Raw genomic sequence first — 17,520 nt, 5'->3', positions numbered from 1 at the left:
ATGGCTTCCAGTTTCATCCATGTCCCTACAAAGGACATGAACTCATCATTTTTGATAGCTGCGTAATATTCCATGGTGTATATGTGCCACATTTTCCCTGTCCAGTCTATCATCGATGGGCATTTGGGTTGGTTCCAGGTCTTTGCTATTGTAAACTATGCCGCAATGAGCATTCGTGTGCATGTGTTAGTAGAGATGGGGTCTCACTGTGTTGTCCAAGCTGGTCTTGAACTTCTGACCTCGTGATCTGCCAGCCTCAGCCTCCCAAAGTTCTGGGATTACAGGCATGAGCCAACACGCCCCGCCTATTCTAGGAACTCTTATTTACTCTTTACTCATATTAATTGGGCACCAATTATTCATCAGGAACTATTAGACTTGGGGATAGAATTCTGAATAAGTCAGCAATGACCCCTAATCTCACAGGGTTAATAACCTAGTGTAGGATTTAGACAATTTTAGAGACCATTAGACTGAGAGGGAAAGTACAGAGTGATAGTAGCATGTGGAAGGAACACCTAACCTGGACACTGGGAAGGTTGGGAAAGGCTTCCTGGAGAATGTGATCTAATCTGAGGCCGGAGGACGAGGAGGAATTATTAGGTGATTTATGTGTGGGCAGACTGAATAGTTTGGAGAAATACCTAAGCAGGTGAAACAACAAAGCAAATTAGGGAAACTAGCAGTACTTCTCCGTGTCTGAATCATAAAATTCAAGGTGGGAATAGTGAGCAACAAGATGGAAAAAGTAGGGAGTGGGAGGCAGAAAATGTTTCCATGTTAAAAATTCCAGCTTTATTCTGGGAGCTCTTGAAGATTTGAACCATAGAAAAATAACATCGACATTATATTTCAAATTTTCTCCCTGGCTTTAGAGTAAAAAATGAATTGGAGGTGGGAACAAGCCTGGAATAGAGATAACAGGAGATTGCTGAAGTCCAGGTCAGAGATAAATGTGGTCTTGGGAGTAGAAAATGAGTAAAGGAGCAGATTTCCAAACTATTTAGAAGTTAGAGCCATAGATCTTTTTTTGTTTTTTTCTGCGATGGAGTCTCACTCTGTTGCCCAGGCTGGAGAGTAGTGATGTGATCTCGGCTCACTGCAACCTCCACCTCCCAGGTTCTAGTGATTCTCCTGCCTCAGCCTCCCGAGTAGCAAGGATTACAGGCATGCACCACCACACCCAGCTAATTTTTATACATTTAGTAGAGACGGGCTTTCACCACGTTGGCCAGGCTAGTCTCGAACTCCTGTTCTCAAGTGATTCACCCATCTAGGCCTCCCAAAGTGCTGTGATTATAGGCATGAACCACCACACATGACCAGACCTGTAGGCATTAATGGATAACTGGATGCATGAGATGAGCATCAGGGAACACATAAGACCTAGAGGCAGAATAGCAATAATTAAAAATAGGTATTTTAAATCTGGGTAGACAAAAGTTCAAACCCTGGCTCTATCACTTAGGATTTAAAGCATAGTTAATTAGCAGTAAAAAAAGAGACACTAATACCTATCTAGCATGGTTACTTTGCAAATAAATACAATATTGTATGTCAAGTCCCTGGCACACTGTAAAGCTTTGATAAATTATAACAAGTTTGATTCCCTGGTTCTGTCTAAAGGAATTTGTTGGATGGGAAAAGCTATTCATTAAGTGTAGCAGTCAGGTATGTACTGGCTGCAAATAACAATAAAATTTTCCTATAGCAGTTTAAACAAATATGGGTTTTCTTGCACAGGAGGTGGACAACTGTTGGCATTCATTTATTCAAAACTGGAGTTTCTACAATTTTCCTGGGCTCTGGCTCATGGTCACAAGATGGTTGCCCCAGTTCCAGCCTCTAGCACCATATTTACATTTAGTCGGAGTTGAAGGGAACTGGGCATAAGAGAAAGGTAACAGTTCTGTTAATTATCTTGAGATGGGGAACACAGGAGAAGCAGAATTTGGTGCCGGGGTTGGGGGAAATAATTAACTTATATATACCGAGTTTCAGGTTCTGTAATAAATCCATCCATAGAAACAAGTTTAATTAGCTGGGCTTGGTGGCCTGTCCCTGTAGTCCTAGCTACAGAGGAGGCTGACGGAGGAGGTTTGCTTGAGCCCAGAAGTTCAAGGCTTCAGTGAGCCATAATCACTCCATTGCATTTTAGCCCGGGCAACAGAGTGAGACCCCCTCTTCAAAAACAAAAACAAAAAGAAATCAAAAACAGGTTGAGTAGGCAGTTATATATATTGGCCTGCAGCTAAGGAAAAATGTCTGGGATTGAGGGGCATGGTTGAATTCTTTAGGGTGAATGAGAGAACCCACAGAAAGAGCGTAAAGTGAGAAAGAAGGAAGATCAGGCCATATGAATGCCAACACTGATGAGAAGAGAAGAGACAGAAGACCTACCAGAGAAGAAAGAGCTAGAGAGTGGCTAGAGGGGCAAGAGGAAAGCGTAGAGCTTGCGGGGTCCTGGAAACCTAAAGGAGAAATGATTTAAGGAGGACACTGTCATTAATTTCAAGGGCTACTCAAAAAACAGTAAGTGACCTTGCCCAGAGCTTTTCCTGTTGGGAAGGGGCAGAAGCTAGAGTTGAGTGGGTTGAAGAGCACTCAGGGACATGAAAAAGTAAAAAGAACAAATATGAAAGTATTTTTTTTTCTTTGTTCTTAGAGCTCATTTTTGAAAAATTTTTACTTTAAGTTCTGAGATATGTGTGCAGAATGTGCAGGTTTGTTACATAGGTATACATGTTCCATGGTGGTTTGTTGCACCTATCAACCCATCATCTAGGTTTTAAGCCCCAGATGCATTAGGTATTTGTCCTAATGCTCTCCTTTCCCCTTTCCCCCACCTCCCAACAGGCCCAGGTGTGTGATGTTCCCCTCCCTGTGTCCATGTGTTCTCACTGTTCAGCTCCCACTTATGAGTAAGAGCATGCTGTGTTTGGTTTTCTGTTCCTGTGTTAGTTTGCTGAGAATGATGGCTTCTAGCTTCATCCATGTCCCTGCAAAGGACATGAACTCGTTCTTTTTCATGGCTGCATAGTATTCCATGGTGTATATGTGCCACATTTTCTTTATCCAGTCCATCATTGATGGGCATTTGAGTTGGTTCCAAGTCTTTGCTATTGCAAATAGTGTCAGGTCTCATATTTTATGATGTCCCTTGTAACTACTTTTTAAAGGAAAAACTGGGAAAATCAGTTTGCATTTCAGAAGGGAATCAAACTGAGGGTGACTATCTGGCCCTTGTGACCTTCAAAGGGTCTTTTCCAGTGCCACAATCTCTGATTTCATTGTCCTTACTTCATTGATAAGTCACAAATAAAATCACTTGATGCCTTTGGCTTCTAGGGAGCATGGGCTGTGTAAAATGTTAATTGTACCACAGGTCCTTAGATAATGCTATTTTATTCAACGTTGTTTCATGATAACATTGATGAGGAAAAACACCTATTTCCAGCTGGGGCCACTGTATGTATGGAGTCTGAATGTTCTCCCCATGTCTGTATGGGTTTTCTCCAGGTCCTCTGGTTTCCTGCCACAACCCAAAGCTGTGCTTATGAGGTAAACTGGCATGACTAAATGGTCCCCGTCTGAGTGTGAGTGAGTCAGTGAGTGTGTGTGTGTGTGTGTGTGTGTGTTTGCCTTCTGATGGGCTGGCCAAGGCTGGTTCCTGTCTTGTGCTCTAAGCTGCAGGGAGAGGCTCAAGCCACCAGAGACTCTGAATTGGAATAAGTGGGTTGGAGGAGGAATAAACGTATGGATACAAATTATTGACATGTAAAAATTCATAAAATATATGATAATCACACAAATGCAAGACAACAAATGATACTGTATGAAATTGCTCAGTGAGCCTGCTATATTTGTGATGGTTTTGAATTGCGTTGTGACAGGTGGTACTCCTTATAATTTTCTCTTTGCAAACATTTATTCCTTGATTGAATCCACTACCACTACAGCTGCCCTCACTCACTGATTCACCAAACGTTGGGTCAATGATTATCTTGGTTTTATTAATATTTCTTATATGCATGTATAGCTGACATTTATTTCCATGTTTAATATTAGAAGTGTTTAAATCTTTATTTAGAAGTTTGGTGATGTCTTGTTTTTATCAATTGGTCTATGGTAAAATTGGTTTTAAAGTCACAGTTTCCATGAACCTATCCGTGACATTTTAAGTGAGGACTTACTGTTAATAGAGCTTCTTAGTGCTGCAACGGGCAGCATGTCTGGAAATCACTTTTGTTTGGTACCACAAGTAACACAAACTAACTTTCCCAGGCTCTTCTTTATTTTTAGTATGTTTTTATGTGGATGAACATTATGGAAAATAAAAGCATTATCAGAAAATTAAAATGTCCCATTTGTACATTTTTGGCAGATCATATTCAGATTTAAAACATTTAAATATTTGGAATATACAAAATCTACTTTTATATTGGACCACCCAGATTCATGACATGTGATGACAAACTATAAAAATAAACCTGTAGGTGACATTGTACATTTTATGCAGTTGACTAACTGTTGGGTTTAGGTTTAAAAAGATCAGCAGGAAGAAAGAAAATAAAACACGTTAAAATTTAACATACCCAAATCTATGCAATATATGTAGTTATAAGAATGTAGTTTCCAGGAGAAAAATTTATATTCATTCTCTCTCTTTCTATCTCCCTCTCCCTGTCTCTTCTCTTTCCCCTTCTTTAAATAGATGGTTCAGAAAAGTACTTTTCAGAGTTGCAGGTTTATTTTAAAAATGTGCTTTCTTTTGTTTCCTCTTATAGCATTAATTCAGCAGGCTGCAGACAGAAAAGTAGTAATTTAACTCACTTTAACTCTTTTTTGTCTATTCCGTTCATAAATGTGGCAATTCTCAAACTATTTATTTGAAAGGCTCTAATCCCCTAGTAGTTGAATTCCCAACGCTCATATTTTAGGACATCACTCATGGCGTGGAGATTAAAACGTCACATGTTCTTTACTATTCACAGAATTATTAAATGGAAGGTTTTCAATCATACTCATACCTTTAACTGCTTGGATTAATCTGTCAGTGCCAGGGAACTTTGCTCTCCCTTCCGTCCTCCTTTCCCTTATCTCGCCCCACGTGGGGACATGCTCTTGTGTGTGAGGCTGCTTTCTTTTCCCTGAAGGTGGGCCGAGCAAACGAGAGTGACGCAAGAGTGGGCTGTGTCCTGGATGCTGCGAGCGCCTCTGCCTCCCTGAGAATGAGCCCATTAGCCGCACAAATTCGCAGCGGGCGTCCAGGGCAGCGGTAGCAGCAGCGGCGGAGGCTCTGCACTCCCGAGTCCTGCGTCCTCGGCAGGCGCCCGCAGCTAAGTGCGCATCCTCCACCGCACCCAAGCTTCGTCTGTTTTTTCAAGCTCTACATGCTGCCCAACTAAAAGGAAAATATGGGCACGGGGGATTTTATCTGCATTTCCATGACTGGAGGGGCGCCCTGGGGGTTCCGATTGCAAGGTGGCAAGGAGCAGAAGCAGCCCTTACAAGTTGCAAAGGTAGGACCCGAACGAGGTATCGGGGCTCTGTGCCGGGAAGGAAGGAATGAAAGTAACCTGTTGATGGTGTTTTCAAGTTCTGATGCAGAAGTCTATGTATTAGGTTGATTTTGCTGCGGACATTAGATTTTTCTAGGATGTGAGTTGTTTTCTAAGAAACGTTGGAGAGCAATGGACCACAGCCTCTGTAATTAACTTGCAATTGATGAAGGGTGGGTGGGAAGAATGCCATATTTATCAGCTGAGGAAAAAGGCCTAGTTAATCATGTTCTTCTGACAACCAGCAAGACGCTGGGGACCGTTTTTTCCAGGCAATACTAGAATGTTCAGTTGAGTTATTGTTTCGTGTCACTTCACTTGGCTCTGGCAGAGGAGAAACGCTCAGCTCAGCATAACTATTTTGCTTGGCTATTTTGGGGACGCTTATAGAGTGTTGGTAGTGACATTTATTATGTAGCATTCATGAAAAGGCCAATTTTGGGCAATAATTTTAAAAGTATGATGAAATGTCATAAAACCCAAAAGAGTACCCTTTTAAGGATTTGACAAATAAGTGCAAAAATCCAAGTGCTATATTCCTTTTCATGTACTCTTTTGGTCGAGATATCAAAAATAAACTTAGAAGTTAATCTAAATCTATTAGAACTAACTAAGAGACAACTTGGTAACGCATCTAATAACTATCTAAAGTGCTTTATTTTATTTTATTTTTATTTTTGACTTTAGATTGCCTGCGTCACCAGTTAGCCCAAGGGGACCTGGCATTCTCTAACTAGCATTCAGCTAAAATGAAATTTAAAATGTACAAAACTAAGCAGACTTTTACCTGACTTTATCATCAAATTGCAAATTATAGTATTGCACTGAAGAACATGAAAGAGCATAGGATTAATTTCCTATTTAATGCTTATATTAAAAATCGGTATAGATCTTTATGAAATTTATGGGCCACTGCCTTTGTAGTTATTGTTTCCTTTTGGCTTTTACTTTTTTTTTTTTTTAATGTCCCTTGTGAAGAAAGAATTTTCTTTAAAACTTCTTTTTGCTTCCAGGCATCCATCTGAAAATCCTTTTGTAATTCGATGGTGGAATCCTGCCACCTAGTGAAAATTGCAAACATCAAGAATGAAGCATAAAACAATAGGTGGAAAGCAGAGTTTTTATAACTGGAAAGTTCCTCCGGGGTCTCCGGTTCAACCCATGAATTTTAGACGAGGAAAGAGCCCAGAGATGTTAAATAACTTGCCTTGAGTTTTCACCTTGAAACTGGCAGAATGATTAAAGGCCCAGAAAGGTGATTTTGTTGGATTTCTTTAGGAGTCAATAGCAGGCAACCTCAGATAAAATATGAATGCCCAATTTAGCATATGTAGAATTCATGACACTGAAGCAGATTTGTCCGGAGTCTAGAATAGCAGTTGGCTAGCTCTAGTTATGAGATTTGGGTTCTAATTCCAGCTCTGATCTAACTTGCAGCCTGGCCTTAGGAAAATCTCTCACCCTTGCTGTCTCATCTGCGGTGTGTGTGTGTGTGTGTGTGTGTGTGCACGCGCGTGTGTGTGTATGTGTATAGGGAGAGGAGAGACAAAGATTTTTGCTTAGATAGTGAAGAAGTAAGCATGAAATTGGACTGTGCAATCTACAAAGCTCTGTCTTCCTCAAGTATTCTACGATCCTGTTAATGTACAGTTTTAGAATCACTTGCCTACTAATTGAAATATGGGGACAGAAGTGGCTGAGTGCTGTTGTTCTCTGATGGCTCTTTGGCAGCCAGGCCTGAAGAGTAGAGTGGGTAGTGGGTTTCTTCTGAGTTCTCCATGTGCCGATTTCAGTGTGGAATCTCCTTGTGGCGATTCACTGAAGAGCTAAGGCAGATGGCTAGGAGAGGGTGCTGTGCAGGAGTTTCTCTGCTAATGGCATCTCTATTGCCAGGATTCAGTGAGGTTGTTAGGCTATGTCAGAATCCAGTCCTACACTCCCCCCAGATCATCCTTCCTAAAATACCCAACAATATATTTGTGGTTTTCAAAAGATCATTATTAAAGCATCTAGCTGTTTGCTTTGCTTTTGTAGTTTGTGATGCTATCGTTAGAGCTATAGATTTTAAAATATCATTATGAAAATATCTGTAAGTTTGCCTTAATTCCTGTGTGTTTGTGTTTGTAAGAGAGACAGAAAGAGAGAGAGAAAGACCACAGTCTACAGCCTACCTTTTGTCCATATGTTAAAAAGACTAAAGAGCTATCTCAAGTAGATGTAAGTTCTAAATTACCGTTTCAATGCACATTTTTGATGACCTTTTTCTTTCTTTTTTTTTTTAGTTCAAATGATTATATTCAATTTCTTATACTAGCATTATTTGTGGTAGAAATCCCTTGGAACAAAATGCTTATCACTTTCTCTGATATCATGGCCATTGCCTCACTAGGACCACTGTATTTCATTTAAAACATTAAGTCAATTCAGTTCTAGTCATGGTATCTCATTGAGTTCAAGGCAAAGTGAGTGTTCCTTGGGCATAGACTTTCTTTTCTTGTAAGGACTGGTGATAGCTTATCAGGGCTGGATGCAAGGAAAAAAAAGGCCGGAGAGATGATTGCTGTCACATCAAATGTTCACAGTTTTGAAGAATATGCACAGGATTAATTTGGGAGTTGAAAGAAAATTAAAATTTTCAAAGAAAAGAAAATTTCAGCGAGTGCTTAAACCATGACCCTTAAAATTGGAATGCTACAAAGCAGTTCTGTAGACAATAACATATTTTGGCATGTTGTGAAATATGTTAAGTATTTAGATTTTTTATAATTCTGTACAGAGTAAAACTCTAACAGGCTGAAATAGCGCAAATAACACCGAGTTTAATGTTATTAAGAATAATCAGAAACTGAATGACTTTATAATTCCCAATAAATATCCTTATAGTGACATATTTAGTTACTTTTGAGATATGTTCAAGCATGTTTAGTTTTTGGTTAGCTGGTTGAACTATATACAAATGCCAAATTTAAAAGATCAATAACAGGAATATGTATTATCAAAACTTGTCATTGAGATTTAAGCTCAATGCCATGAAACCTGTTTTGTTTTGTTTTAAAAAATAAACTGAACTTTTAAAAGGCCCAAATAATCAGTAACATTAAGCTTGTTTTTTTAAATGTTTATGTATCTTTTAATTTATATTCCAAATATATGTGATGGGAAGCAAACATTTCTAACACTGAGTTATAGCATAATACTTTGCAAAGTATATTTTCAAGAGATTATACACAGAGACAAATTTATCCAAACAGAAAACCCCACTGTGTGTGCAGATAGCTTTACAAAAAGAATGTGAGCACTTCTGCTTTACAAAACTCTGTCTTTTGGGACGTGTACTTACCTGGCTCTGTCTCAGAACATGCTTTTGGCAAATCACTTCAGAAAATCTTCATATAAAGGAGTGGGGAGAAATTTTTGTTTTACAAAATATCTTAACTGCAATTGGAAAATTACTCACATTTTGAAAATAATTAAGAAAAACAGTTCAGACTGTTTATCCTTTATATTTTTAATATAGTTATATGTTTTAATATAGTCAGAAATTTATTTTTTCTTCAAACCTTATACACCACTATAGTATGTACCACTAGAGTATGTATTCTCCTACTGAATTTAGTTCAAAGTTTCAAATAATTGTTCATTAAAATTGAGGTGACATAGTATAATCCTTCATTTCATAAGGCCAAAATTGATTTAATAATTCTTGTCAATAGTTAAGCTATAAAAAACGATAGGATTTGATTTTTCTTCTTCCTCATTGGTGGAAACAGGTGCCTGAGAGAATAATATTAGGTTAAGGTTGTCCCAAAAGGAAAAATTATTTTTTAAAAAATATAGTTTGTGTCCAACCCTGATTTAATTGATCTAGAGTTCAATCTGGACATCAGGATTTATAAATACTCTGAAGGTAATTCTGATGTGTGGTCAAGATTCACAACCACTGCTATGGAAAGTTGAGGCCAAAAAAATTCTGATGTTCTACTGCACAGTACGTGACTATAGTTGATAATAATGTATTGTAAATTTCAAAATAGCTAAAAAAGAGGAGTTTAAATGTTCTCACCACAAAAAAATGATAAATATTTGAGGTGATGATACATTAATTAGCCTGATTTGATAATTCTACAATGTATCCGTGTATCACTACATCTCATTGTACCCCATAATACATACAACTATTGTTTGTCAATTAAAAATAAAACAAAACTTAAAAAAAGAATATAAGTACCACATGCTAACCAATTGCACACTCATATGTTTATTGCGACACTGTTCACAATAGCAAAGTCTTGGAACCAACTCAAATGCCCATCAGTGATAGACTGGATAAAGAAAATGTGGCACATATACACCCTGGAATACTATGCAGCCATAAAAAAAGGATGAGTTTATGTCCTTTGCAGGGAGGGACATGGATAAAGCTGGAAACCATCATTCTCAGCAAACTAACATAAGAACAGGACACCAAACACCGCATGTTCTCACTCATAAGTGAGAGTTGAATAATGAGAACACATGGAGGGGAACATCACACACTGGGGCATGTCGGGAGGTGGGGGTCTAAGGGAGGGATAGCATTGGGAGAAATACCTAACATAGATGGTGGGGTGATTAAGGCAGCAAACCACCATGGCACATGTATATAGCTATGTAACAAACCCACACGTTCTGCACATGTACCCCAGAACTTAAAGTATAATAAAATAAAATAAAATTTAAAAAAGAATCTATATATGATTATATATTATATATATTTTGCTGGTTCATGAAATTATCATCATCAATCATCTAAGATTCTTTACTACTCTGTTCTATAATTGTCATGAAAATTCAAGAAGAGGTTAAAAAAATAATAAAGTGAGGTCAGATAGGTCCCCACAGGGCTAACTGAGGGGCGGTGGCACAATATGTCCTCTCTGCCCTTCCCTACTGCCCCTCTCATAGTCAACTTAAGAGGAAGACCAGAGAGAGGCTAATTATTGTCCTGAGTTTTTGGTACTGTGAGCAGGTCATAATAGTGGTGGGAGGATTTTCCCTTTCTGAAGCCAGAATGGATGGGCTGCCTGGGTCAGTGGGAGTGGGGAAGAGGAGGTATTGGGAAGCTCCAAAATGATTACTGCAAAGATTAGGGGAACTGGCAAAAAGGGGAGACTAGCAGTTTATTTTCTGGTAGTTTGTCTTCTCCCTCCGTGGACTTGCTAGCCTGCCTAGTGCCTTCGTTAAGTGAAAGTGGGTGGAGAGTGTAGGGGGAAAGTAGGGAAAATAAAACTGGAGAAAGATGCAAGGGGAAGGAGAGCAGGAGAAAAGGGAAGAAGAAGAGAGAGAGAGATAATAAGACTTGCTTTAAAAACAGCAATCGCCTTTGTTTAATACTCAATACAAATTCGGAGTTCTTCTAAGGTGAGGATTCTATACTCTGACAGTAACATTCAAGAAACACTTCTCCAGGCTAATTGAGACTATACATCTGCCTAATAGCAAAATGCATCCCAGGTTACTCAAGTACTGATTCACTTGAAGAAGAAGAAGAAAGAAGAAAGAAAAGAAGAAGAAAGAGGAGTATACAATTCCTGTTAAGCCTAGTCAAATTTTCGTTCATTCTGCCTAGAAATAGGCAGAAGGATCATGATCATCAATGGAAGTTGCATGAGTCAGTGATAAGTTTTCAGGACTAGCATACATAAAGAACACGTGATTGATATGAACCTGTGTGACATAACTGATTTTTTTAAGGAGCGTCAACTCATTCCATTATAAACATATGTTTCTTCCAGTAGCTGCTTTCAACCATGATAAAGACAAATTCCTTTGTTAGTAATCTTTTGGGAAGATCTCTTGCATTTCTGGTGGCTTTTGATTATTAAAACAGTCAACTTTAATTAAAGCTTTAATCAACTATCTGACTCTAAACTCTCTCCCTAGTCACCATGGCCAGGCTTGTGGCTCCAGGGTGTGGCATGGAAAAGGAGGATGTCTGCTCTTTACCCATATCCCTCTAGCCTCTCCAAGGTTGAGTTGAAGAGGAAAGGGGAAGATAGATATATTTATTCATAACTGAATGAGGTGGTGTTTCTCTCTTCTTTGGTTGTTATACTTCTCTGGTTAATGTTGAGTGGCCATTAATGTCCTCTCTGAGGCTGGTGTCCAAATTCTAGAGCACATGTATGGTTTCTTCTGGGAGAACTAGAGGGCCTCATTAGTGCACAGTCCTCTAACACAGGAAATCAGGCTTCTGACAATCTCTTCTGTACCCTCTACAAACCCATTGGTTCATCAAGATACTAGACTCTGGCCTTTCTGGGTAGGGCCTTAGCAAGATGGCTAAAATATAACCACCTTTTATGATAGTCATGCATCCATAGAAAATGCAAGGATCCTTGCCTTGTCAAATGGATAAGTCGGTATGCAGTGTCATTGTGACATACGCCTTATACCTAACTGGATATTTTGCACATTTTTTATAGTAATCACATCTTAATGCAGCTTCCAAAATAATTTAACTTCTTTCTGTCAGTTAGTGTTCAAGAATATAAATTAATTTATATATTTGGTTAAAAATACTTCATGTGTGTATAACTTATAATTTCCCAAGTGTCTTAATATATGTTATCTTTTAAACATCAATTCAGTTGATAAAATTTTATAACTCTCAGTTTATAGATTTAAAAAATAGATCCTGAAAAATAAATTAATTGTAAAAAACATTATACAAAGAAGTCCAAAGTTAAATATAATTCTTTTCTTCTAGTAGGAGCATCATGCTACTCTCCTGCATGAGCTGGATAAAAGAACAGGCTCTTGCTTAGCATTGCTGAAAATTGCAATAACTTCAATACAGGGTTTGAATGAAATAGAATCTCACCAAATCTAAACTTAATCCTTAAAAATATTGATAACAAACTATTCCTTTTTTAATGGGCCTGAGGAAAAGGATTACAGGCAACACATCTCTAAGATAATGTGCAGTGAGAGAAAGACTGAAAAGGGAACCAGTCTGCTTGTCAATAAACCTGAAGTTTTGGACTTCAAGTTATGGATTCCAAGTTTGTTATGTCTTTTCTAACAGATTCATGATGACACTGAGTTAGGTGAGGTTCTTATAAAATTCAGGAAATGGAGAATTTCTGAAACAGGTTCATTAAACAATTCTGAAGAGTAAACACCTTCATGAAGTTAAAAGACCCATCTGAGAAAGAAAATAACATTTTCTGTTTTAGGGGATATTTTATTGTTTGACAATCTCAATGAGAACGCATTTACGGTTTTGGATTATTTTAGGCACCTAATGTTTCTGAATTGTCCATCATTCTTTTCTATTTTGCAAAAGCAGAGATGGCCAGAGTCTCAACAAACTGTGCCTTCAAGTCTTTGTGAAATTCTTTGCATGTGGCAGATGATTGGATGTAGTTTTCTTTAACTAGCACATAAAGCTGATGTGTTTCAGATAAATGAACTGCAAAATATGGTGTATTTACCATTTGGAACATTGTGAATGAAAAATTGCGTCTCTAGATAATGTAACAAATAACTATTTTCTAACCATTGGTCTTTGGTTTTTTATGACCCTACTCATCAATTACTAGCTTCTCCTCTTGTATTTGGAAGCGGTGTGGGTGCTAAATTGATAAAACAATGAGGATCAGCTTTCCTGAATGGAATTGGATTTATGTCTGTATTAGTTCATTTTCACACTGCTACGAAGAACTATCAGAGACTAAATAATTTATAAAAAGGAAAGAGGTTTAATTGACTCAGAGTTCCACATGGCTGGGGAGGCCTCAGGAAACTTAAATCATGGCAGAAATTGAAAGGGAAGCAATGCACATCTTACATGGCATTGAGGGGGGGTGGGGGAGAGAGAGAGTGAGGGGGGAACTGCCAAACACTTTCAAACCATCAGATCTGGTGAGCACTCACTCACTCTAATGAGAACAGTATGGGGGAAACCGTGCCCATGATCCAATCACCTCCCACCAGTTCCCTCCCTCTACACGTGGGGATTATAATTTGAGATGCGATTTCGGTGGGGATGCAGGGCAAATCATAGCAATATTTTATCTGATTCTACCTATAGATACTATCGTTTCCTTCACCCTTCTTCCTTCATCCCCTTTAACAAAATTTACCTTCTTGAATTTCACCTTTTCAGGACATGTTATTTTTATGCTAGGAAATCTGCAATCATGACAAATGAGTGTCATTTAACCCCAAATATCTTGTTGCCTTTAGTAGTATTTTCTGGAGAAAATTTTACTTAAGAAACTCATATATGATATTTACTAGGCACCAGGTGCTTCTTGAATCACCTTTTAAATATAATGACAGAACTCTGAGGTTACCCTTAGGTAAGATCCCCATTACAGGGGCTCAAAGAGGTTAAGTGACTTCACAGGTCACATGGGTAGTTAAGATCAGAGCTGGGGTTCACAGCTAAAGAGGATGGGTCTAGGGCTTGTGTTCCAAGCTACTACACTTTGGGTCTAGTATAGTCACTTTGGGTCTAGTGTAGTTTGAACAAGTTAAGATGGGAAGATGGCATCTCAACAAGAGCATGGTGGAAAGATTTTTTTGACCCTTAAACCAAACCTGCTTTCCTTGTTCTGACATTAAGTATAATCTCACTTACTTAATATCAAATCATTTCATTTGAAACTTTTATTTCCAGATTGAATAATTTAGGAAATTGAATAGAAATAGGCTAGAAACTTTCATAATTCTGCCTTTTGAAGGATAGTTTTTATTTTATTTTCATAGCAAGATTTTTCATTTCTTCTTGAAAACTATGGCATGATACCTTGTTTTTGAAGCAAAAACTTTCGAGCAGTTGACCATTTTTGAGAATTTTGTCATGCAGTTCAAGACATATTAGAGGTGAAATTATTAAGAGTTTATAAATCCAATGTGCTTTGCTGACAGTCTAGTTACTTACTCTCTACCTCCTCAGTAGCTCCTACTCCATTTCCTGCTCTGCATTCCTGCTCGTTATCATCCCAGCTCAGGCCCTCATTTTTGTCTCTTAGATAATTATATTGGCCCTGTAACTGGTCTCCTTGTTTCTGGTTTCACATTCCTTGAGTTCATGCTACAGAGAGCTGCCAGAGAGATTTTTCTAAATCACCTGTTGTATCACTGCTTAAAATACTTCAAAGGCTTCCCATCACTGTCATCAAGATAACCATAACATTGTTTTTATCTTATGTGCAGACATGGGTTAAGCACTTTAGGAATTATTTCAGTCCTAATATTTCTACTATCCTTTTTTTTTTTCAAACAGTGGAGGAATCTGAGGCTTAGAGAAGTTAAGTAAAAAACTGTTGATCATTCAACTAGCAAATGGCAAAACCAAGACGGAAGCCAGTTTGATGACAAAGCCCATGCTCTTAGCTGCCACCCTGCAGTGGGGCTTGCTCACAGGCCTGACAACCCATTCTGTGCTCTCCATGATCTGGGTGCTCACAAACTGTCCAGCCCCATCACCTGTCACCCTCCCAGAAGTGCATTTAGCTATTTGAAAATACCACTGTTCTCTCAAACACTGTTCCTCTCTGACTGCTTCATCCCTGCTGTGTCCTTGGCTGGAATCCACCCCATCTCCTGGCACCTTCCCTAAAATGCTTGGAGAAATGTTACTCACCCTGGAAGAATCTGTTAAAGTCAGTTCTCTGAGAGGTTTAATTCAATTGTCTAGTCCTAGGTGAGCACTTGCTCTTCTGTGTTCCCATGGTCACACATGGCTTTCTCCTTGAGCCCCCATGTGCAGCCTGACACTGAAGCTTTTGTTCACAAGTTTTTTTCCTTCATTAGACCAGTGGTAGCCTAAAGGTCTAACTGTGCCACTTAAATTAAAACAATTTGGAGCATATCCCATATACAGAGTGTATGCACATATATATGAAATATAATATACATGTACATGTACTGCTGGGCTAATATTTATGTATAGTAGAAAACTTACCAAAAAGAAAACTTTAAAGCATGAGATAAAAGGTGAAATGAACAATATTTTAAAAATAGTTTTATTTTATTTTATTCACAATACAAAAAGTATTTTTATTCTCACTATCCAGAACTTTTTCTTTAAGTAAGAACAATGTGGTTGACAGACTTTTCCAGACTTTGAAAATCTCGGTGTGACCCCATGGGGTGCAATGATTCAAAGGTCTAGTGAAACTTTGATTTGTTTCAGTTCTTGAGTTTAAAGACTGTCATAGCTGAAATGATAATCTCTCTCTTTTTTTTTTTTTTTTTTGAGACAGAGTCTCACTCTGTCACCAGACACCAGGCTGGAGTGCAGTAGCACAATCTCTGCTCACTGCAACCTTCGCTTCTCGGGTTCAAGCAATTCTCCTGCCTCAGCCTCCCGAGTAGCTGGGACTACAGGCGCACACCACCACACCCAGCTAATTTTTCTATTTTTAGTAGAGATGGGGTTTCACCATGTTGGCCAGGATGGTCTCGATCTCTTGACCTCGTGACCTACCCGCCTTGGCCTCCCGAAGTGCTGGGATTACAGGCTTGAGCCACTGCACCCGGCCTGAAATGATAATCTCTTAATATATGCAGGTACACATTGAAGAAATGAATCACTACCTGATAATCATTTTTCATTTTCATTAACAAATAATGCAAGTATTTTTGTTGCAATTTGACCAGTAGGTTTTCATTTTTTTTGAGGGAGTCCACCCTTTTTTCTTACAAACTAATTGGAATAGGCCTCATTTGTATATTTTAGTATTAAACCTTCACTGTACATTTTATTTGAAAAATATGAAATTGGGTTAGAAATTCTTCTTCCCAGTTAAGTGTACTATTATGACATTTTAAAGAATAATACATTTAAGTAATTTCCAGCCCCAAATCACTTAATTATAGAAACATTTTCAACATATTTTTCATTTCTTTTTGAAAAGTTGCTTTCAGAGCAATTCATGTTAGGGAATATATCATGCTTATTATACTAAAATGTATGTCAGGAGACCAGCAACTAAAAGTCACTTGTCATCATAGAAAAGGTCGACATATTTGGAACATTCATTTATCTGTTAAATACAACTGAAAGATCCTTAGGTTCCAAAATACGTTAAGGATTTGCAAGAGATACCATTGGAACCTCAGTAGTACAAATTTCTGTATGATATAAAATCTTTTCCTAGTCACTCCCTATATCATTGCTACATGTTTTAAAGATTCCAGTATGGCTTAAATATGAGTTCTATAAAATTAATCATATTTATGACCTCCTGTAGCACGTTTGCACTTCTATTATTTTGCTGCATTAACTTACCTACAAGTAATGCACTGAATGAATTTGATGTAAGGCACCTTTGTGATTTTACCGTAAAATCTCCCTCTCTCTCTCTCTCTCTCTCTATGTGTGTGTGTGTGTGTGTGTGTGTGTATTTTAGGATGATAAGCATAATATATTCCCTAACATGAATTGCTCTGAAAGCAACTTTTCAAAAAGAAATGAAAAATATGTTGAAAATATTTCTATAATTAAGTGATTTGGGGCTGGAAATTATACACACACACACACACACACACACACACACACACACACATATAGAGAGAGAGGGAATATATATTTGTCAACTCTTGCTAAAGCCAAGTACTTTATCAATGATTATCAATATACACAGTTTTTCTACAAAATATTCATTTTCTTGAATTAAGGACTTCATTCACTTTTGAGAATTTATCTCTAGTATCTTTCTTTCTTGGATCCCCAAAGAAGTAATTTTTTATTTCAATATTGAAATATAATTTAGAAAATACCATAAGCTGAGATATACCAGCAACATATATTTCTTTATCCAACCATACAATAAAATTCCTCCAATATGTAGTTTGTTTTAGTATTATTTATATTAATTTTCTGGTATTTTTTCTTTGCATCTTCAACAGTACTGCAAAAAAATACATCTTGGTTTGTTGCTATATTGTATTATTTTAGCCATTT

The 17,520-nt window shown here is 37.9% G+C and overlaps 1 protein-coding gene across 3 annotated transcripts in view; it reads left to right on the top strand.

The window, feature by feature from the left end:
* Nucleotides 1-5,222: 5,222 nt before the first annotated feature.
* Nucleotides 5,223-17,520, top strand: part of SYNPO2 (synaptopodin 2) — a 160,454-nt gene continuing 148,156 nt past the window's right edge. The window contains exon 1 of one of the 3 annotated variants that reach the window (XM_032292448.1): nt 5,223-5,522. In XM_032292448.1, coding sequence (XP_032148339.1) covers nt 5,418-5,522 — 105 coding nt within the window. In that variant the 5' untranslated portion in view covers nt 5,223-5,417. The remainder of the gene's footprint in view (nt 5,523-17,520) is intronic. The other 2 variants (XM_032292447.1, XM_032292450.1) reach the window with 2 other exon arrangements.

The sequence above is a fragment of the Sapajus apella genome, unplaced genomic scaffold (assembly GCF_009761245.1).
Source record: "Sapajus apella isolate SASKATOON/1434 unplaced genomic scaffold, GSC_monkey_1.0 scaffold27, whole genome shotgun sequence".
In the NCBI taxonomy this organism is placed as follows: Eukaryota; Metazoa; Chordata; class Mammalia; order Primates; family Cebidae; genus Sapajus; species Sapajus apella.
This window is presented reverse-complemented; position numbering and strand designations above follow the sequence as displayed.